The sequence below is a fragment of the Osmerus eperlanus genome, chromosome 8 (assembly GCF_963692335.1).
Source record: "Osmerus eperlanus chromosome 8, fOsmEpe2.1, whole genome shotgun sequence".
Lineage (NCBI taxonomy): Eukaryota > Metazoa > Chordata > Actinopteri > Osmeriformes > Osmeridae > Osmerus > Osmerus eperlanus.
Window position 1 is genome coordinate 448338 of NC_085025.1, and position 22023 is coordinate 470360.

At 46.4% G+C, this 22023-nt stretch overlaps 1 protein-coding gene across 1 annotated transcript; it reads left to right on the forward strand.

Moving 5' to 3' along the window:
• Positions 1–4506: 4506 nt before the first annotated feature.
• opn5 (opsin 5) lies at positions 4507–15503 on the forward strand. The gene is made up of 6 exons (XM_062467504.1): positions 4507–4846; positions 7645–7764; positions 12234–12404; positions 12956–13290; positions 13465–13709; positions 14088–15503. The coding sequence occupies exons 1-6, from the start codon at positions 4714–4716 to the stop codon at positions 14149–14151; spliced, it is 1068 nt and encodes a 355-aa protein (XP_062323488.1). The 5' UTR covers positions 4507–4713; the 3' UTR covers positions 14152–15503.
• The last annotated feature ends 6520 nt before the right edge of the window (positions 15504–22023 follow it).

A 22023-nucleotide genomic window follows, 5' to 3' on the forward strand; every position in this document is an offset into this window, starting at 1 on the left:
ACCACAGCAGCCTGGGTTCAAACACGGCCCTTTGCTGCATGTCTTCCTCTCTCTCTCCTCTCTTTCTCTCCTCCTTTCTCTCTCTCTCCTCCTCTCTCTCTCTCTCCTCTCTCTCTCTCTCTCTCTCTCTCTCTCTCTCGCTCTCTCTCTCTCCTCTTTCTCTCTCTCTCACCTCTCTCTCACCTCTCTCCTCCTCTCTCTCTCCTCCTCCCTCCTCTCTCTCTCTCTCGCTCTCTCTCTCTCCTCTTTCTCTCTCTCTCACCTCTCTCTCACCTCTCTCTCTCTCTCTCTCTCACACCTCTCTCTCACTTCTCTCTCACCTCTCTCTCACCCTTCCTTTCCTGTCACACTTAACTTACCTAAAGGGGTCATAGAATGCAAAACCTAGTTTACCTTGTCATAGTTGAATAACAACAGTTCGGTGGGTAAAACACAGAGTTGACCAAAATGTGAAACCAAAGATAAACCTAATACAAAGTTATGCTTAGGCTACGACATTGAAGTGCGAGTATTACACTATTATTACAGCTAATGGGTGCTGTTGGCCATGTTGCGTCTTTGCTCCGCAGCTTCGCTCGTTGTAAACCAATCAATCAGCGCGCAGGTCTTCTATATATTCATGAGAATACCATAAAAGGGAAAAAACTCGTTTTATTCCAGGGCTATTTCACAGAGTTGCATTAGGGTGCATAGAACAGCATCCGGGCCATTTTCAGCCCAACCAATGTTCCATACCCTATTCATAGACCTTAAGGAACAGTGTGAAATACCCTATAAAATTATTCTATGACTCCTTTAAATACAGTCTAATATAGCATGAAACAAACCCTACAGACTTACAAAACACATTTAACATTTAATTACAAAAGGATTGGGATCTACATTTGACACAATGAAATGTCATACGTGCCCTGGGCGAGCCGGTGGTGACTGGAGGGTCATTCATGCAGTCCCCTGAAGACAAGGTGCCCGGCAGTTAAACGCTGCCTAGTTTACATGCATGATTGCAATCAGCGGATGATTGATTACTTCATTAAAGGGGTGCCCATCATCACCATTATCCCCAGTATTGTTGCTGTGTAATCTATTACTATTGTATTGTGCTGTGAAAACTGGGTTGGTGTAAAATGGAGTTTTACATTTTTATTTGTTTTTGGATGTAATTGATCCTTACAGAAACTGCACAGCCCCTGCAGATTCCCTGATCTGATTGAGCTCTCTGATTGGTTCCTAATGACGCTAAATGATCCTCTTACCTTCTAATCACAACACAGCCTGTCTCCCTGGAGCCTTCCTCCCCTCCTCATGTGAACCTGGCCTCATACCACTCTGATCCAGGAGATTTCCCCTTAAGGGATTTACTGGATCCCTGCAGATAGAAGGTTCATTTAAAACAAGCTGGTTGAAATAACATGGCTGCCTGGAGCACGGGAACCTCTCCATCGCTGGATGGAGAAGTTCCCGTGCTCCAGGCTTCTCCATCGGATGAGAGCGCACGGGGGTTTGAATGATGCTTCGAGGTTCAAGCCTCAGTTCTGCTGATGCTGTACACTGACTGCTTCATAGTGTAAAAAAGTTTGTTAGTATGAGCGGAGTGACACACACAGAGACACACACAGAGAGACAGAGAAAAACACAGAGATAAAATTGAACCTGATTTGTGAGAAGACACCTTCATCGATTGTGTAGCGGGGTTTGCTCGTTTAAAGATAGAAATACTTAATTTATCATAAAGTCTGGGGCACCACCCTAATATTGGTTTAGGACATTAGGGAATCCTATGTTTAATATGTAATAATCAGTCTCATCTTTAGGAATGAATTCGTTCTAAGAGTAGAGCCAATCGTAACATCAGTGAACACGCACGTCAAAATATCTTTACAATGAATTTATTCAAGTAAGGTAAACAGATCTTATGAAAAGTTGGATTATGGGTTTGATATGAGAGATTGGTTTCAATGAACAGAATGAAATGGTCTAACTTAAAGAAAGGCAGAAATTGTACAGTCAGTGATTACATCCTTACAAATCATAAACAGAGCTCACGCCAATGCCATGTCGAGGAGGAAAGAGCGTTAGCCATAGTTACGTTTGATCAGGGGTTGATCAATGATGTTGAGGGCGGTTTGCGCCAAAGGTCCATTTGAAGAATCTGAAGTCACAGCGCGGCTGCGCTGGGTCATGTGACTGAGTCTGCGGGATCTCAGTGAAGTCGCATTTGGAATTGCGTTTTTGGTTCTTCTGTTGAAACGTCCAGATAGTGTCGCGATCACTATAAAGTTGAATCTCAGGAGAAGCTTGGCGACGTCCTTGGAACGCCAATCCTGATGGCGTTCATGCCATGGTCGGTTTCGCTGGAGTCAGAGATTGATGGTCATCTTAGGGCTTTATACAGTTCGAGGGAGGACCCGTCTGGGGTCAGATGTGGATTGGGGGAAGCTGGGTTCTCAACTCCCCCCTCCTTCCTTCACACCTACCAAAGGTGTGATCTGATCTCTGGCTGATCATTCGATGGTTCAAATATTGTTCTGGACATCTTGGTACAGTTACAAAATATAGTTGAATGATTGTTTTATTATGATAGCTTCGTGTAGATACCAAGAATGACGTGGTTATCTTTCAGGAAGAAGGAGTTGTTACTAGAATCAAGATTTCAGTGAACACAACATTAAAACAAAGTAACAAACATAACACAAATATCCCTCTCATAATTCTCCACCTTGTACTCTTGTGGTAAAGGTGAAGTCTCAAGACTTTCCTCAAAAGTTCTGATCAAGGTATGTTCTTTGTTCAAATCGCCGCCGAAACGGATAGCAAATGGTCGCTGGAGACGTGTTGTCTAAATCAGGCCCTTTGAAGCTTGCAAGCTAGCAGGAGGGCTGATTAGGTAGATTGGGGAGGTCCCCCCCATTCTATGGTTCCTTTGCATCGGCGTTTGGTGGGTAATCAGCATACTGAGGGTGTCACAAGGGCTGATTAGGTTTGTCTGATGTGATTGAATCACTCTTCAGGTGTGGCAAGATGTTGGCTCCGTGTGGTCTTGTGGACCTCACTACAATTGTATGTATGCAGCTGTGACATGTCTTTCTGATCCCTCTGATTACCCAGTATTTCAATCCATGTAATACTGTAAGATATGTTATTGTTGTTGTGTTAAGGTTTCCTGGAATGTTTTAGGTCTTGGTTATGGTAAGGGTGAAGTGTGTCTGTGGGTGTGTGTGTGTGTGTGTGTGTGTGGGGGGGTGGGGGGGCGGTGTATGATTTTCAACAATTAATGATATGCAGAAAGCATAACAATTGGATTGAGCAGCAACCAATTCCCCAGCTTCATTAACTGTGTGAAGATCTATAATCTGACAAGGAATCTGTGAAGCTGGACTGGCTAGCTGTCCTAATCATCTCCATTCAATCATCTCTATCCAATCATCTCCATCCAATCATCTCCATCCAATCATCTCATGCCTGTGTTCTCAGGCCTGTGGGTTATGAGCAGATCAAACATCTCCATTGTAACAAATCAATAAATTATTAGAGAAAAGACTATATTGTTGTGCAGTCAGTTTTTCAGGTAACCGTGATCTGCAGAATAAGCAGACAGCCAGCCTCCACGTCAGACAATATCCCAAACCAGAGAGACGTGGTGTAGCTTAACTCTGCAGCTCAGTAGTAGAGTGACTGCAGATCAAGAGGTTGCAGGCTAGAATCCACCCTCTGCTTCAGCATAAAAGTGTCTGCTAAATTTAGTCATTCTCCTTATTGTAACATTCTACAAACTGTTTTCATTGAAGACTAGAATGAGCTGAGAATACCCCTTTCACCTGACCCTAAAGGCCGATATATGCTTCTGCGTTTTTCGAAAAACTACGGAGACCCCCTTGGCTGTGATTGGTCAGTATTAAGAACCGCCTGCGTCAGGGGCGGGGTTGCCGTGATAAACAGGACAAACAGAATCCTTTGACCGCCATTGTTGTAAGTTTTTAGAATTCATATTTCAGCTAAACAGTACATGTAAATCAGCATCTGAATTAAAATTTGACGAGAAATGGGCAGTGTAGTTGCTGAAAATGTGCGTATTTTATTGATGAAACGGCTAATTTGTAAATTTGCTCCAACTTCTCGATAACCTAGGTAAATAAACACTCGACGACGACTTACAAAAAACCGTTGCGCCACCTACTCTTCTGGCGGTGAATTGTTTTCAGCACCCACAGCCTACAGAGAACCATAAACAAAGTCTATCCGTCCGTATCCGTGCGCCCGCCCATCCGTAAACGGAGACGCAGAAGCATATTTCGGCCTTAACCCCTAACCCTTTCACCTGACCCTAACCCCTAACCCTTTCACCTGACCCTAACCCCTAACCCTTTCACCTGACCCCTAACCCTTTCACCTGACCCTAACCCCTAACCCTTTCACCTGACCCCTAACCCTTTCACCTGACCCTAACCCTTTCACCTGACCCTATCCCCTAACCCTTTCACCTGACCCTAACCCCTAACCCTTTCACCTGACTTCCTGGGGTCATGACCGGGCAGATCAGTAGAACACTGTCTCTATGGCAATGTATAGATGTGAGGAAGTCACTTAGCCCTGTCATTGGTTCTCTCCACAGGAAGGAAGTCACTCAGCCCTGTGATTGGTTATCTCTACAGGAAGGAGGTCACTCAGCCCTGTGATTGGTATTCTCCACAGGAAACAGCTAACCCCCCAAGCATGTCTGTGTTGGAGAACGAGACATCGCGTGTGTCTAGCTACGTGCCTCACTACCTGCTGCGGGGAGACCCCTTCGCCTCGCGCCTGTCCAGGGAGGCCGACATTGTAGCAGCGTTCTACATCTGCATCATCGGTACGTCCTTCACTCTGGGGCCCATTCATTATAGATACACTGGATTCATTTAGCTTTCATCCAAAGGACGTACAAATGGGAAAGAAAATCCAGCAGAAAATCAAGGATCACAAGTGGGTAGAGTCCAGGAACTGTCTATCATTCATCATCAGTTCTCATAGGAATCTATGTATATATATTTTACATTTACATTTGATTCATTTCACATTCACGATGCTAATCAGTACAGAGGCCTGGTTCAGGATTGTAAGCAACGGTGGTTATTGAGGAAACATCTTGAAATGACTAAAGATTCTCATCGTACAGTGACCTATGGAGCAGGCTTTAGACTGCAGGGTAGCTCCAGAGCAGGGTGTAGACTGCAGGGTAGCTCCAGAGCAGGCTTTAGACTGCAGGGTAGCTCCAGAGCAGGCTTTAGACTGCAGGGTAGCTCCAGAGCAGGGTGTAGACTGCAGGGTAGCTCCGTAGCAGGCTTTAGACTGCAGTGTAGCTCCGGAGCAGCTTTAGACTGCAGGGTAGCTCCAGAGCAGGGTATAGACTGCAGTGTAGCTCCGGAGCAGCTTTAGACTGCAGGGTAGCTCCAGAGCAGAGTATAGACTGCAGGGTAGCTCCGGAGCAGCTTTAGACTGCAGGGTATCTCTGGAGCAGGGTATAGACTGCAGTGTAGCTCCGGAGCAGGCTTTAGACTGCAGGGTAGCTCCAGAGCAGGCTTTAGACTGCAGGGTAGCTCCAGAGCAGGGTGTAGACTGCAGGGTAGCTCCAGAGCAGGCTTTAGACTGCAGGGTAGCTCTGGAGCAGGGTATAGACTGCAGGGTAGCTCCGGAGCAGGCTTTAGACTGCAGGGTAGCTCCAGAGCAGGGTATAGACTGCAGGGTAGCTCCAGAGCAGGGTGTGTGTTCTGGTGTGGTCTGTTCCAGACAGCATCCATGTCTCCTGTTCAGAAGTTTTGTATTATCTGTGCTCTAGGTGGTTCCATACACAGCCAAAAGTGATACTTGATCTTTTCTGAACTTTTTAGGACATATTTACAGATGAAAAAATACAACGTGGCAATTTTGTCAAACGCAGTCGTACACTGAAATGGCATTGACATGCACAGCACAGTCAGTAACAACACACAGCAGTGAGGATATAGAGAGCTGCGATGACACAGAGCCGAGAGTCACACGATCTCCGGGTCGGGGAGATCTCTCTCAGAGTAGAACCGCTGCTCCTCCGCGTCGAGAGGGGCCAGTTGAGGTGGCTCGGGCATCTGATAAGGATGCCTCCTGGACGCCTCCCTGGTGAGGTGTTCTGGGCACGTCCCACTGGGAAGAGGCCCCGGGGAAGACCCAGGACACGCTGGAGGGACTATGTCTCTCGGCTGGCCTGGGAACGCCTCGGGGTCCCCCAGGAAGAGCTGGTGGAAGTGGCCGGGGAGAGGGAAGTCTGGGCCTCCCTGCTTAGGTTGCTGCCCCCGCGACCCGACCCCTGGATAAGCGGAAGATGATGGATGGATGGATGGATGGATCAATGGTGGCTTTGAAAAGATATGTTTCTTAGGTTATCTGGATCATTTTTTATGAGGGAACTCTCAACACACACTCCTCCTCCCCCTGCTCTGTGTGTCTGTACTCATGCTGCACCTCCTCAAGTACTATTTTGTTTGAGGAGATGGAAGCAGATTTGTGTTTTCACAGACAAGCAGCCTGACTAGTCAGACAGGATTTCACTGGCTGTCTGGCTGAGGATAGACTCAGTGAAACCATGCTGAATATAGTCTCAAATAGTCCATCAAATAGGTCTATCCATCAATCGATCCCTCATCCTTTATCTTAGCTAATTGTTTTAAGTGGTAATTGTGTTAAACCCAGTAATCAGGGTTTTTTCCATTTATCCCACCAAACTCTCTGTCCCCCCCCTCTCTCTCTCTTCCCTCTCTCTCTCTCTCTCTCTCTCTCTCTCTCTCTCTCTCTCTCTCTCTCTCTCTCTCAATTCAATTCAAGGGGCTTTATTGGCATGAAAGAAAACATGTTCATATTGCAAAAGCAACGGTGGAATTACAGAAATAATCATTCAAATCACAGCCTTATATATACTTATATTTCCCGCTCTCTCTCTCTCTTTCTCCCTCTCTCTCCCTTTCTCCCTCCCTCCCTCCCTCCGTCTCTCTCTCTCTCTCTCTTCCTGCCTCCCTCCCTCTATCCCTCCCTCTCTACCTCCCTGTCTCTATTCGACTGTCCTATCAATAAAACTGGTCCCAAAAATATGCCAAAAAAAGGTTCTACCACTGAGATATACCTTATGATATAATAGAGAAACATCTATATAAATGTCTACTACTTTATTTTATCGGTCAGCAAACTTGAAAGAATTAAGAGAGACAACCACCCTTTGTGCATTTCCAGCAGCAAACATCTCTCATTGATAGTCTGAATGTTTGATGAGTTACAAACATGAACCCAGACCATGGGTTAGGGTTAGCTGAGTAGGAAGAGCTGCTGACTGCAGATCAGGAGATCGTAGGTTCTAAACCCCCACTGTATGTGTCTTCATAAAAGCTTCTGCTAAATTAATTTGATGTCAACTGTAAAACAGATGAGTTACATTACATTACATTACAGAGTTGTTAATGCTTCTACTGTTACCTTCTGGCTTCTCTCGCTCTCGCTCTTTCCCTCCCTCTCTCTGTCTGTTTTTGGCTCTCCCCCTTTCTCTCACTAACCCTCCCCCCCCCCTCTCTCTCTCTCTCTCTCTCTCTCTCTCTCCCTCTCTCTTCCCCCTCTCCTCCCTCTCCCTCCCTCCCTTCTCCTCCACAGGTATCCTGTCTGCCACAGGGAATGGATATGTGATCTACATGAGTATGAAACAGAAGAACAAGCTGAAGCCTCCAGAGCTCATGACTGTGAACCTGGCCATCTTCGACTTCGGCATCTCAGGTAAACATCCACCTCTCCCTCCTCCCAACACCTGTGATTACCCATCACCCCTCTGTCCTGTACTGAACACCTGTGATTACCCATCACCCCTCTGTCCTGTACTGAACACCTGTGATTACCCATCACCCCTCTGTCCTGTACTGAACACCTGTGATTACCCATCACCCCTCTGTCCTGTACTGAACACCTGTGATTACCCATCACCCCTCTGTCCTGTACTGAACACCTGTGATTACCCATCACCCCTCTGTCCTGTACTGAACACCTGTGATTACCCATCACCCCTCTGTCCTGTACTGAACACCTGTGATTACCCATCACCCCTCTGTCCTGTACTGAACACCTGTGATTACCCATCACCCCTATATCCTGTACTGAACACCTGTGATTACCCATCACCCCTCTATCCTGTACTGAACACGTGATTACCCATCACCCCTCTGTCCTGTACTGAACACGTGATTACTCATCACATCATATTCTGTGTGTGCAGTCTGTGAACTGTGCCTCTGTCTTATTGAAATAACAAGTAAAATAAACAAGAAATAACAGAATATTACAAACATAACAGCTTCAGCAAGTTCTGTAAAAACCTCTGTTCACCTACAACACTCCATATACAACAATAATGACGTGTTTACTAACATCTTCAGAATATCATATCACAAATATCACCATGACATGTGTTCATGGCGTTCTAGCCATCAGCCTTTCATTCTGTGGGTTTGATGTGTACATGTATGTGTTGTGCTATGGTTTGATGTGTACATGTATGTGTTGTGCTATGGTTTGATGTGTACATGTATGTGTTGTGCTATGGTTTGATGTGTACATGTATGTGTTGTGCTATGGTTTGATGTGTACATGTATGTGTTGTGCTATGGTTTGATGTGTACATGTATGTGTTGTGCTATGGTTTGATGTGTACATGTATGTGTTGTGCTATGGTTTGATGTGTACATGTATGTGTTGTGCTATGGTTTGATGTGTACATGTATGTGTTGTGCTATGGTTTGATGTGTACATGTATGTGTTGTGCTATGGTTTGATGTGTACATGTATGTGTTGTGCTATGGTTTGATGTGTACATGTATGTGTTGTGCTATGGTTTGATGTGTACATGTATGTGTTGTGCTATGGTTTGATGTGTACATGTATGTGTTGTGCTATGGTTTGATGTGTACATGTATGTGTTGTGCTATGGTTTGATGTGTACATGTATGTGTTGTGCTATGGTTTGATGTGTACATGTATGTGTTGTGCTATGGTTTGATGTGTACATGTATGTGTTGTGCTATGGTTTGATGTGTACATGTATGTGTTGTGCTATGGTTTGATGTGTACATGTATGTGTTGTGCTATGGTTTGATGTGTACATGTATGTGTTGTGCTATGGTTTGATGTGTACATGTATGTGTTGTGCTATGGTTTGATGTGTACATGTATGTGTTGTGCTATGGTTTGATGTGTACATGTATGTGTTGTGCTATGGTTTGATGTGTACATGTATGTGTTGTGCTATGGTTTGATGTGTACATGTATGTGTTGTGCTATGGTTTGATGTGTACATGTATGTGTTGTGCTATGGTTTGATGTGTACATGTATGTGTTGTGCTATGGTTTGATGTGTACATGTATGTGTTGTGCTATGGTTTGATGTGTACATGTATGTGTTGTGCTATGGTTTGATGTGTACATGTATGTGTTGTGCTATGGTTTGATGTGTACATGTATGTGTTGTGCTATGGTTTGATGTGTACATGTATGTGTTGTGCTATGGTTTGATGTGTACATGTATGTGTTGTGCTATGGTTTGATGTGTACATGTATGTGTTGTGCTATGGTTTGATGTGTACATGTATGTGTTGTGCTATGGTTTGATGTGTACATGTATGTGTTGTGCTATGGTTTGATGTGTACATGTATGTGTTGTGCTATGGTTTGATGTGTACATGTATGTGTTGTGCTATGGTTTGATGTGTACATGTATGTGTTGTGCTATGGTTTGATGTGTACATGTATGTGTTGTGCTATGGTTTGATGTGTACATGTATGTGTTGTGCTATGGTTTGATGTGTACATGTATGTGTTGTGCTATGGTTTGATGTGTACATGTATGTGTTGTGCTATGGTTTGATGTGTACATGTATGTGTTGTGCTATGGTTTGATGTGTACATGTATGTGTTGTGCTATGGTTTGATGTGTACATGTATGTGTTGTGCTATGGTTTGATGTGTACATGTATGTGTTGTGCTATGGTTTGATGTGTACATGTATGTGTTGTGCTATGGTTTGATGTGTACATGTATGTGTTGTGCTATGGTTTGATGTGTACATGTATGTGTTGTGCTATGGTTTGATGTGTACATGTATGTGTTGTGCTATGGTTTGATGTGTACATGTATGTGTTGTGCTATGGTTTGATGTGTACATGTATGTGTTGTGCTATGGTTTGATGTGTACATGTATGTGTTGTGCTATGGTTTATTTTCCATCCATTTGAGTACATGTTGTTGTTGTGTTGTTGTTGTGTTATTTAGAGTAGCGTTGTGTCATACGCAATCAACACATCCTTCATGGATGGAGAGGAGGGGTGAGAGGCTAGGATGCAGTATATAACACATCCTTCATGGATGGAGAGGAGGTGAGAGGCTAGGATGCAGTATATAACACACGTTGTCTGCTGGTTTGAGAGCATTATCATGGCTGGATGAACACAAAGCTCTCCACCACCTTGTGGACAACAGAATAACTCTGCCTCCTCCAGACTCCCTCTTGAGACAGACCTCCTAGACAGACTGCATGTGCCAGTCCAGCCCAAGGGGCAACATCTCCGTTTCCTCCCACTGGACCAAAGCCAAAATATCCCGTATACGGGTGCTGCCATCTTGCGCTGGTGATGTCATTTGGAGCCAGAGTCTGCACAGTAGTGATGTGTGGTTGAGCCCCGGTATCCAGGTCCCGATCGACACTCGCCTGACCCAATCGCAAGCAAATTCAAACCCCTTTTTTGTCAAATAACTAATTAAAAACAAACTGGTCAGAAAAATGAGCACTTGAACAGACATGAGCGTGATAAGAACTACCTTAAATGACAGAAACCATCTTTGAAAATGTATAACAAGCCCTGGCTGGTGTAAAGACTCATCCTCCAATCATGGGACTTCCTCTTTTTATCTTGTCATCTGTTGTTGGAGCCTTCCCTCCTCTCCTTCTCTCCTCTCCAAGCTGACCCATCCAACCCATCCAACCCATCCAAGGGAGTCAGGTGGCTGAGCGGTTAGGGAATCGGGCTAGTAATCTGAAGGTTGCCAGTTCGATTCCCTGCCGTGCCAAATGTCGTTGTGTCCTTGGGCAAGGCACTTCACCCTACTTGCTTCGGGGGAATGTCCCTGTACTTACTGTAAGTCGCTCTGGATAAGAGCGTCTGCTAAATGAATTAAATGTAAATGTAACTTTCCAGGAAATACAAACACCGGATGACTTCTGTCTGCTTGAATTTTGTGAATCGCTGAGTGGAGCAACACTGGTCACATGAAGATGAGGGGCAGAACGGCAAGATGTAGATCTCTTCTAGTCTTCCACTCCTCTGAGGAGATAAAGAAGTGTTTGTTAACTGTGAGGAGGGGGAGACGAAAGCTTGGCATCTTGTCACAGCGCGGTGGGTGGAGCCAGGACACTGTGGGTGGGGCCAGGACACTGTGGGTGGGGCCAGAGCGTGGTGGGTGGAGCCAGGGCGCTGTGGGTGGTGCCAGGACACTGTGGGTGGGGCCAGAGCGCTGTGGGTGAGGCCAGGTTGATGTGGGCGGGGCCAGGGCGCTGTGGGCGGGGCCAGGACGCTGTGGGCGGGGCCAGGACGCTGTGGGTGGGGCCAGGACGCTGTGGGTGGGGCCAGAGCGCTGTGGGTGAGGCCAGGTTGATGTGGGCGGGGCCAGGGCGCTGTGGGCGGGGCCAGGACGCTGTGGGTGGGGCCAGGACGCTGTGGGTGGGGCCAGAGCGCTGTGGGTGAGGCCAGGTTGATGTGGGCGGGGCCAGGGCGCTGTGGGCGGGGCCTAGGGCGGACTGCCTGGGCTCTTACCTCTGGAATAACGTGCTCATTTAGCAGACACTCTCATCCACTACATACAGCGAGAGATTCAAACCTGGGATCTGTTGATCTGCAATCAAAGGCTCTACCACTGAGCTGTAACCACCCCATGAATAGATGTATACAGTCAGTGTGGATCGAAGATCTTTAAGTCTGATGAATGTAGAGGAGGGTTAGGGTTAGCAAGGTCAGTGTACCGTACAGATAAGCTTCAACATTAGCTTCAACATTCATATATACTGAAGAGATACTGAAGAGATGTACTATGTACTATACATATGCACTGTTGACATGAAGTCAATAAACACAGGAAACAGTCCATTCACCTGATCAGCAGTGTTAACATGGATTTAAACCCATGTCTGTCTGTTCCTTGTGCAGTGACAGGGAAGCCATTCTTCGTGGTGTCCAGTTTCTCGCACCGCTGGCTGTTTGGCTGGGAGGGGTGTCGCTTCTATGGCTGGGCCGGGTTCTTCTTCGGCTGTGGCAGCCTCATCACCATGACCGTGGTCAGCCTGGACCGCTACCTCAAGATCTGTCACCTCCCATATGGTAGCTGCCCTTCACACGCCTGTCAATACAATCATGAATAGATACTAGTGCAATATCGGATCTACTGATTGTGATCAGCACATCAATCGCTAATTTCTCCCACCAAGGATAGCATGGCCTGAGTGTATCCTAAGCCATGAGTGTGTGCCTGTTTGGGTGTGTGTGTGCATGTGGTGTGTGTGTGTGTGGTGTGTGTGTGTATGTGTGTGTGTGTGTGTGTGTGTGTATGTGTGTGTGCCTGTGGTGTGTGTGCCTGTGTGTGTGTGTGTGTGTGTGCATGTGTGTGTGCCTGTTTGGGTGTGGTGTGTGTGTGTGCCTGTGTGTGTGTGTGTGTGTGTGTGTGTGTGTGTGTGTGCATGTGTGTGTGCCTGTTTGGGTGTGGTGTGTGCATGTGGTGTGTGTGTGTGTATGTGTGTGTGCCTGTGTGTGTGTGTGTGTGCATGTGGTGTGTGTGTGTGTATGTGTGTGTGCCTGTGTGTGTGTGTGTGTGTGTGTGTGCATGTGGTGTGTGTATACATGTGGTGTGTGTGTGTGTGTGCCTGCTTTCCTAGGCACGTGGCTGAAGAGGCACCATGCCTTCTTGTGCCTGCTCTTCGTGTGGCTGTACGCTGCCTTTTGGGCCAGCATGCCCCTGGTGGGCTGGGGGAGCTATGCGCCCGAGCCCTTCGGCACCTCCTGCACGCTGGACTGGTGGCTGGCGCAGGCGTCGGCTTCCGGGCAGAGCTTCGTCATGGCCATCCTCTTCTTCTGCCTCGTCTTCCCCGCCGGCATCATCATCTTCTCCTACGTCATGATCATCTACAAGGTGAAGTCCTCCGCCAAAGAGATGTCTCACTTCGACACCCGCAACACCAACAGCCACAACCTGGAGATCAAGCTGACTAAGGTATGTCACCGTTTACAGTCTGCTTTATATCAACGTGTTGTCAAGGCTGGATTTCACACCAGCCGACCAACACACACTCACAGACCAACACACACACACATCTACCTATATACCTTTATGGGAGGTTGTAAAACAGTATATAAAGAACCTGCAGTTGTCTGTCTTCTCCTCCAGGTGGCAATGTTGATCTGCGCTGGGTTCCTGATTGCGTGGATCCCCTACGCCGTGGTGTCGGTGGTGTCGGCGTTTGGAGAGCCTGATAGTGTGCCCATTTCAGTGTCCGTCATCCCCACCCTGCTCGCCAAGTCATCCGCCATGTACAACCCCATCATCTACCAGGTCATCCACCTGCAGAACTCCTGCGCCCAGTCCTCCTGCATGCAGGTCCTGAGGAAACCACGCCACTTCAGGAAGTCACGGTATGGACTCTGTCACTTCAGGAAGTCACGGTATGGACTCTGTCACCCTGCCAACCATGGGGACACCCCTCACTTTCACCTGTGTCTGTAGGACTGTGTCTGTACTGTGTCTGTAGGACTGTGTCTGTACTGTGTCTGTAGGACTGTGTCTGTACTGTGTCTGTAGGACTGTGTCTGTACTGTTACTGTACTGTGTCTGTAGACGCTGGGTTTGGCTTCTGAGGCTCACAGTTAATTTTGTTTGTTGGTTTCAGATATATTAACTAATGTTGCTGATTTCTCTTTCTTTCTTTGTCACTCTGTCTCTTTCTCTCTCTTTGTCTTTCTCTCCACTTTCTCCCTGTGCCCTTCTCTCTCTGCCTCTCTCTCCCTCTCCAGGTTCTACACCATCTCTGGCTCATTAAAAGAGCCATGTGCTGACGAAGCTCAGATCCAGATGTGACCATGACGACCACGAGACTCACAGAGGACTGACTCCTCCCTCTGTGATCAAACACGCTGGCTCTCCCTCCCCACCCATTGGCTATCCAACCCTCTGCAATCACAGCTTCTCACCCAGAAATGACTCCTCCTCCTTGTGTTCTTGTCCCGATTATTGAACTTCGACCCTGCCGACCTCCCCCCAGTCAACTCCCGAGTTGTGTTCACAGTGTTTTTGTCAAAAATGTATCATCTCAAAACCTTCAAATGGATACAATAGATTTAGATTGTTTTGGTGTCGGACCAACTCCAGTATGCCATACAAACGTTTTAGCCAACATGCATTAGATGTTAGATGTAGTGATGCTGTCCAGCAATGTTAAGACTCACTGTCAGTCCAGCTCTAGCAATGGTTGATGCTGAAAGTGATTTTTATAGTATGTATAAGCTGTGCACCTATATACATCAACCAACAGTACCAAACATGTGTGAACATGTGACTCTACGATCTACCTAAAAAGAGAATCTAGAGTTGGACTTTTCCTGCTTACATCACGCAGAACAAGACTTGAAAACTGAGATCCAAAGACTGAGTTTCCTGAAGAACCTGTCACCAAGGTAACTTGAAGAACCCCGTCACCAAGGTAATGACGTTCTTCAGAGATGCACAAGCTGCACGTCTGCAGTCTCTACTTTTCCACAAACACGTCGGGTGTGAAGAGGGACCAGCTGTAACACGCAGCCCAGCCATGGCTGCTAGGGTGGTTAGAAACCCCTGAGCAGGCTAGGCTAGCTAGGCTAATTAGCAGCAAGATAGGCAAACTAGGCTAATTCGGAGCAAGCTATCTCTGAGGAACAGCACAGATTTACTTTTCATGCAGGCTCTATTTTGTATGCACTGATGTCAGTCCAATACCTATTTTGATGAAAAGCAAAAAGGCACTTCCTGAAGTTCCAACTGAATTTCTACTGTTTAGGTTTTTAGAGCAATGATTCTGGATAAACAGGGTGGTGAGTGAAAGGAGAGGAAGAGTTTCCTTCCGCCCAACAATATTTACCAAAGATGAACAGTTCAGGGTCGGTAGGTAGGTAACTCAGTAACTCAGCGTTGTCGCTGAGTCATGCTTTTGGAAGAAGTATTCCTCATTCCAGAATTTATATTTAATTCAACTTAATTCCTAACCACCAGCTGTGACAGGAAGTGTCCTATAGCCACTAACCCTAACCACCAGCTGTGACAGGAAGTGTCCTATAGTAATACAGTAGCCTATCTACTCTTGCTGTCGGAACTTGGGGTGTTTAGTTTGGTTTACACTAAAGTGTTAGTGTTTTACCTTGCTGATGTGATTGTTTAGTTTAGGATGTAGCTCATTATGTTTTAATGAGCTAAACTGATATCAACTTTGCCTCCAACTTTGCCTCCAAGTGTGCTTTCAACATAGAGACAAGAATCATGATCCCATTACTGACACATCTTCTTAACGCACACCCCCCAAAAAATGAAGAAATGTCGATGCCCTTAAATCTAAGAAACCTCAGGTATTGGTGATGAGCTGTCAGTAGCTAGTTTGTTCTGTTTGTCACATTCTCCCTGCGATGTTGATGCGGTGTCAAAAAAACAACTAATAGGACTTGTTAGCAGCCTTCTGTTTCTATCACCTGAGCTGCGTCTGGACTGGGTGGAAGGGGCTGCCACCAAGGTTTGAGTCTCAGGAAAGAAAGCGATATTCAATTATTATATTTTACTTACTCAGACATGGAGAAGCTATGTTATTCATGATGAATATACTCAGAGAAGGAAGTCGTAGCCAAGGAGGATGTTTGCTGTTTGTGCTGTTCCATGTCCAGAAGCCCTTCCTGTTTTCAGCACCACATCATATCACCCTCTGCACCACATCATATATCACCCTCTTCACAAACATCATATCACCCTCTTCACCACATCATATCACGACAGACATATTGCAGTTCTGTATTTGGATACATTTGTGTGAAATCCTTCATGTTATTGACTGTGTGTGTTATAAGTGTGTTATAGGTGTGTGTTTGTCTCCGTCTGGCTCCCTGCTGTTTCCAGTTCAGTGTGTCGCATCTTCTGTACTGTCCTGTTCCTCACCAGGGATCTGAGCTTCCCTCGTTAGCTCAGAACAAGTTGCAGTTTTCCTCAACCTTTGTAAAAGAAACTTGTGTTTAGTAAAGTCTTGCATATTACATGCAAATAAAGATGCTGAAATGCATATATATTTCGATGTACATACGGTAATGTCTGTTTTATTCCTTCTTTAGTGTGTCTGCTCTTTATCATTGTAATGTAATATGTGTTTATTTAACAGACGCTTTTATCATAATGATGTACAGAACAGTCTGGCCGTGAACCTGCATCCTTTTGATCAAATGCTCTAACCACTGAGCTGGACCCGAATCACTGGAGGATGATGAGGATCTCCCCTCCCTGACGGAATGGAAAACACGAGATCACAAAAGTAAATGGTAGAATCTTCCGTATAACATCCCTCATGTAGGAATCATGGTGTGTATACAGTACATGTATCCAGGGCTGGGTTCTGAGCTAGTCCAGTGAGTTCCAGACTTGAGCTTTTTAAGTAATGACATTTAGTGTACTGTATGGACTGCTGGGTGAACATGCTTTTCACCTTGAACAGCCTGAATATTACTGGTTCAGTAAGTCATGTGTTCAAGTAACTCATGAATGCTCGCGTTTGTGCATCGGCAGTGCACAGCAAGGAACCATAGTCGTTTTTTTAAAGGCCATAATTGAATAGACAATATTATCAATAGGGGTACTTGTGTTGGCCGAGACAGAATGTTTAAAGTTCATTAGCAGAACTATTAACCCTCGTGCTGCCTTCGGGTCACATGACCCAAAGGTTCATAACGAACCATCGTTGTGTTTACCCAATTTTACCCAATACAAAAACAAATAAAAATAATTTTCTTTTAACCTTCGTAATGTGGGGGGTCTGAGACAGCCCAACGGTTAAAAGAAAATGCTTCACTTTGTTTTTGTATGCGGTAAAGTTGTCGCAATACGACGGTGGGTCACAATGACTGATGGGTCAGAATGACCCGAAGATAACACAAGGGTTAAAGGAGACGGATTGTTTAAAGTTCATTAGCAGAACTACTTACTAAAGGAGATGTTGTTTTGACCATTGTTTAATGGCCCTTTAAATGTCATTCATCTCTGACCCAGAGTCCCGTGAGCAAAGAGGGAGGTACTGTGAAGGTACACCAGAACGTCATACGTTTTAGAGTCATATGAAAACGCCTTCAGCAGAACTGTACTGTTCTGGTCAGGGGTTCAGCTAGGATCAGATTGAGCAATTTTTATTTGGACTGTTCTATTGATGAGTGTCTACTGCCATCTGCTGGTGAACTGCCTCCACCTCTCCATCTCTCCACCCCTCCATCTCTCCATCTCTCCACCCCTCCATCTCTCCATCTCTCCACCCCTCCATCTCTCCACCCCCCCTCGTCTCCACCTCTCCATCTCTCCACCCGGATACATACCTGGGTACATGCACAGCGTGTGTCTCTGTAAGGTCAAGAGGTCATGCAGCGAGGCTCCCTCTGAGCAGAATATAGCATGCAGTCCAGACAGTGGGGAGACAGTAAGGAAAATCATGTACAAATAAGGCTTATGTGATTAACGACCACTTCACCTGCTGAACGTTCTAGTGTATCAGTGTACTGACCACTGAAGACCCGTTAAGGAAGCAATTCTGTGTCATTCTATATACGTAATGTCCAACTCATGTATTTAAGCACAACTGAGAGACAGAGTTCTCACTCATGCCATCAGCTCGTCTTGAACTGTTTGATCCGGGCTGCTCGACTAATAAACCAAAGTCAACTCCTTTCCTTTGTCGTGACTCCTTCCGGCCTGCCTTCTCCAGAATTTACATCTTATCACCACCCCTCCTCCTCCCCAGCCCTCCTCCTCTCCACCCCTCCATCTCTCCACCCCTCCTCCTCTCCACCCCTCCATCTCTCCACCCCTCCTCCTCTCCACCCCTCCATCTCTCCACCCCTCCTCCTCTCCACCCCTCCATCTCTCCACCCCTCCTCCTCTCCACCCCTCCATCTCTCCACCCCTCCTCCTCTCCACCCCTCCATCTCTCCACCCCTCCTCCTCTCCACCCCTCCATCTCTCCACCCCTCCATCTCTCCACCCCTCCATCTCTCCACCCCTCCATCTCTCCACCCCTCCATCTCTCCACCCCTCCTCCTCTCCACCCCTCCTCCTCCCCAGCCCTCCTCCTCTCCACCCCTCCATCTCTCCACCCCTCCTCCTCTCCACCCCTCCTCCTCTCCATCTCTCATCTGGATGTACAACCCCTGGATGTATAGACAGGCAGGCAGAGAGAGGGATGTATAGACAGGCAGGCAGAGAGAGGGATGTATAGACAGGCAGGCAGAGAGAGGGATGTATAGACAGGCAGGCAGAGAGAGGGATGTATAGACAGGCAGGCAGAGAGAGGGATGTATAGACAGGCAGGCAGAGAGAGGGATGTATAGACAGGCAGGCAGAGAGAGGGATGTATAGACAGGCAGGCAGAGAGAGGGATGTATAGACAGGCAGGCAGAGAGAGGGATGGATGTATAGACAGGCAGGCAGAGAGAGGGATGTATAGACAGGCAGGCAGAGAGAGGGATGTATAGACAGGCAGGCAGAGAGAGGGATGGATGTATAGACAGGCAGGCAGAGAGAGGGATGGATGGATGTATAGACAGGCAGGCAGAGAGAGGGATGGATGTATAGGCAGGCAGAGAGAGGGATGGATGTATAGACAGGCAGGCAGAGAGAGGGGGATGGATTGATGATCAGGATGAATGGCAAGCCAAGGTATTGAGGCAGGATATCAGGATACCATTGGATAATCAGGGTCTTTCATGGATATACACTTCCTTGAGAGACAACAGGAAAGAGGCCAGTAGGAGAGTGGGGGAAGGACAGAGATTGTGTGTGTTTGTGTGTTTTTGAGCATGTGTGCATGTGTGTGAGCAAGAAATCCAACACTGCAAAAACACACCACCAACAAGAGAAAGTGATAAATATCCTGGCCTCAGTGATGGCTTCCCTTTCTCCTCTCTCCTTCTCTTTCTCTCTCATCTCTCTTTGCTTCTCTCTCTCTCTTTCTCTCTCCTCTCTCTCTTTGCTTCTCTTTCTCTCTCCTCTCTCTCTTTGCTTCTCTCTCTTTCTCTCTCTCTCTCTTTGCTTCTCTTTCTCTCTCCTCTCTCTTTGCTTCTCTCTCTCTTTCTCTCTCCCCTCTCTCTCTTTGCTTCTCTCTCTCTCTCTCCTCTCTCTCTTTGCTTCTCTGCCTTTCTCGTCTCTCCTCCCTTTCTCTCCTCCCCCTCTCCTTTTCCTCCCCGCCCTTTCTTTGACTCAAATTGACTATTTTCATTATTTGATGGGATTTATAATGAGTACAGATGAGATTTCATGTAACGTAATTAATTCTGAATCAGATGTGGGATTGTCATTCCTCGCTGCATGGCAGGATGTCCCTGGGGTTGGTTTGATGCTGACAGGGGAGAGGGGGGAACCGTCCTCTGGTAGGGTTACCGTAAAAACCACAGAGGAACCTCAAATATTTTGACTGTCTATCAGATGATCAGGACAATGTGTATCACCATGATCCCCGCAACAATTAGACTGAAATCCTATCAGTGCGAGACTGTGAGGAATCAACTGAGCTGGGGAAGAGCTTCTGTCCAGGTCTGTGAAGAGCTTCTGTCCAGGTCTGTGAAGAGCTTCTGTCCAGGTCTGTGAAGAGCTTCTGTCCAGGTCTGTGAAGAGCTTCTGTCCAGGTCTGTGAAGAGCTTCTGTCCAGGTCTGTGAAGAGCTTCTGTCCAGGTCTGTGAAGAGCTTCTGTCCAGGTCTGTGAAGAGCTTCTGTCCAGGTCTGTGAAGAGCTTCTGTCCAGGTCTGTGAAGAGCTTCTGTCCAGGTCTGTGAAGAGCTTCTGTCCAGGTCTGTGAAGAGCTTCTGTCCAGGTCTGTGAAGAGCTTCTGTCCAGGTCTGTGAAGAGCTTCTGTCCAGGTCTGTGAAGAGCTTCTGTCCAGGTCTGTCCAGAGGGCTGCTGGCCTCTGAGGAGGGAACTACACATTGCACATGCTGAAATAGCAAATACAGTCATATCCTGTCTGACTGAATACAGCCTTGATTAATACATGATTCAACATAAACTATATACATATATATGAATACACAGTAAACTGTTCAAATATATATATATAGTATATTTATGGTGAATGGTGTATGTATATTTGTGTATATATATATTGTGTATTCACGCAATATAAATATATGTAGGCCTATATATATATGTGTGGGTGTGTGTGTATATATATATATATACAATATATATACACTTCCCTAAATATGTTGTAGTAAGTATGTAACTGATTGTGATTATTGCACAGGTGTGCCTTAGGCTGGCCACAATAAAGGCCACTCTAAAATGTGCAGTTTTACTGTTTGGGGGGTCCGAAAATGAGTCAGTTAGGGTGAGAATTTCTGCACAAACTGTCAGAAACCGTGTCAGTGAAGCTCATCTGCATGCATGTCATCCTCATCCTCCTCATCGGGTCGTCCTCATCAGATCGGGGTCTTGACCTGACTGCGGGTCAGGTTGAGGGTTAGCTAACCCCAACCCTGACCCTAACCCTAAACCCTGGACAACAACCCTCAGAAACACCCTGGACAACAGCCCTCAACTCTCAGAAACACCCTGGACAATAGCCCTCAACCCTCAGAAACACCCTGGACAACCACCCTCAGAAACACCCTGGACAACAACCCTCAGAAACACCCTGGACAACAGCCCTCAGAAACACCCTGGACAACCACCCTCAGAAACACCCTGGACAACAACCCTCAGAAACACCCTGGACAACAGCCCTCAGAAACACCCTGGACAACCACCCTCAGAAACACCCTGGACAACAACCCTCAGAAACACCCTGGACAACAGCCCTCAGAAACACCCTGGACAACAGCCCTCAACTCTCAGAAACACCCTGGACAATAGCCCTCAACCCTCAGAAACACCCTGGACAACCACCCTCAGAAACACCCTGGACAACCACCCTCAGAAACACCCTGGACAACAACCCTCAGAAACACCCTGGACAACAGCCCTCAGAAACACCCTGGACAACAACCCTCAGAAACACCCTGGACAACAGCCCTCAGAAACACCCTGGACAACAACCCTCAGAAACACCCTGGACAACCACCCTCAGAAACACCCTGGACAAAAACCCTCAGAAACACCCTGGACAACAGCCCTCAGAAACACCCTGGACAACAGCCCTCAGAAACACCCTGGAGACAGAACATTCTGCAGAGCAGCCTGCTGAAGCCAGTCTAATAGAATGTTTTAGAGACAGAAACCCTCCCAATAATTAATCTTAAGTTTATTGTTTTGGATTACATTTCCTTCAGTGAAAATTACTTGATCAAATAATGAGATCCAGAGGAGTTTCATAGACAAAGTTTTTTTTTAATGAAAATCATATTTGTCTTCATATAAAAAAATCGGCATACTATTTATATCTTTCAACATAGCAGGCAGTAGAAAACAGTTTACATTGAAAATATTCGATAGCATTCAAAAGCATACTCCTAATAAACCCAGATCAGGCATAAGCATTCCCTTACCGTATCCACTCTACATACGCGTCTATTTTTGGCTGGTCAGGATATTAGCTCGGCTGCTGCTCTCTATGATTTAAAACAGACTTCGTTATAAGAAGCTCCTTGATTAGTTGAAAACTCCAGTTGGGTTGGCAGAGCTGTGTCTGAACCCTAGTCTACACTGCTGCAGATCCAAGCCCACGAGGTCTACACTGCTGCAGATCCAAGCCCAC

Coding starts and splice junctions, on each gene's coding strand:
- opn5 (XM_062467504.1), top strand. CDS start 4,714: ATGTCTGTGTTGGAGAACGAGACATCGCGTGTGTCTAGCTACGTGCCT. Junction 13,291..13,464: donor TGGAGATCAAGCTGACTAAG/GTATGTCACCGT, acceptor CTTCTCCTCCAG/GTGGCAATGTTGATCTGCGC. Junction 13,710..14,087: donor CGCCACTTCAGGAAGTCACG/GTATGGACTCTG, acceptor CTCCCTCTCCAG/GTTCTACACCATCTCTGGCT.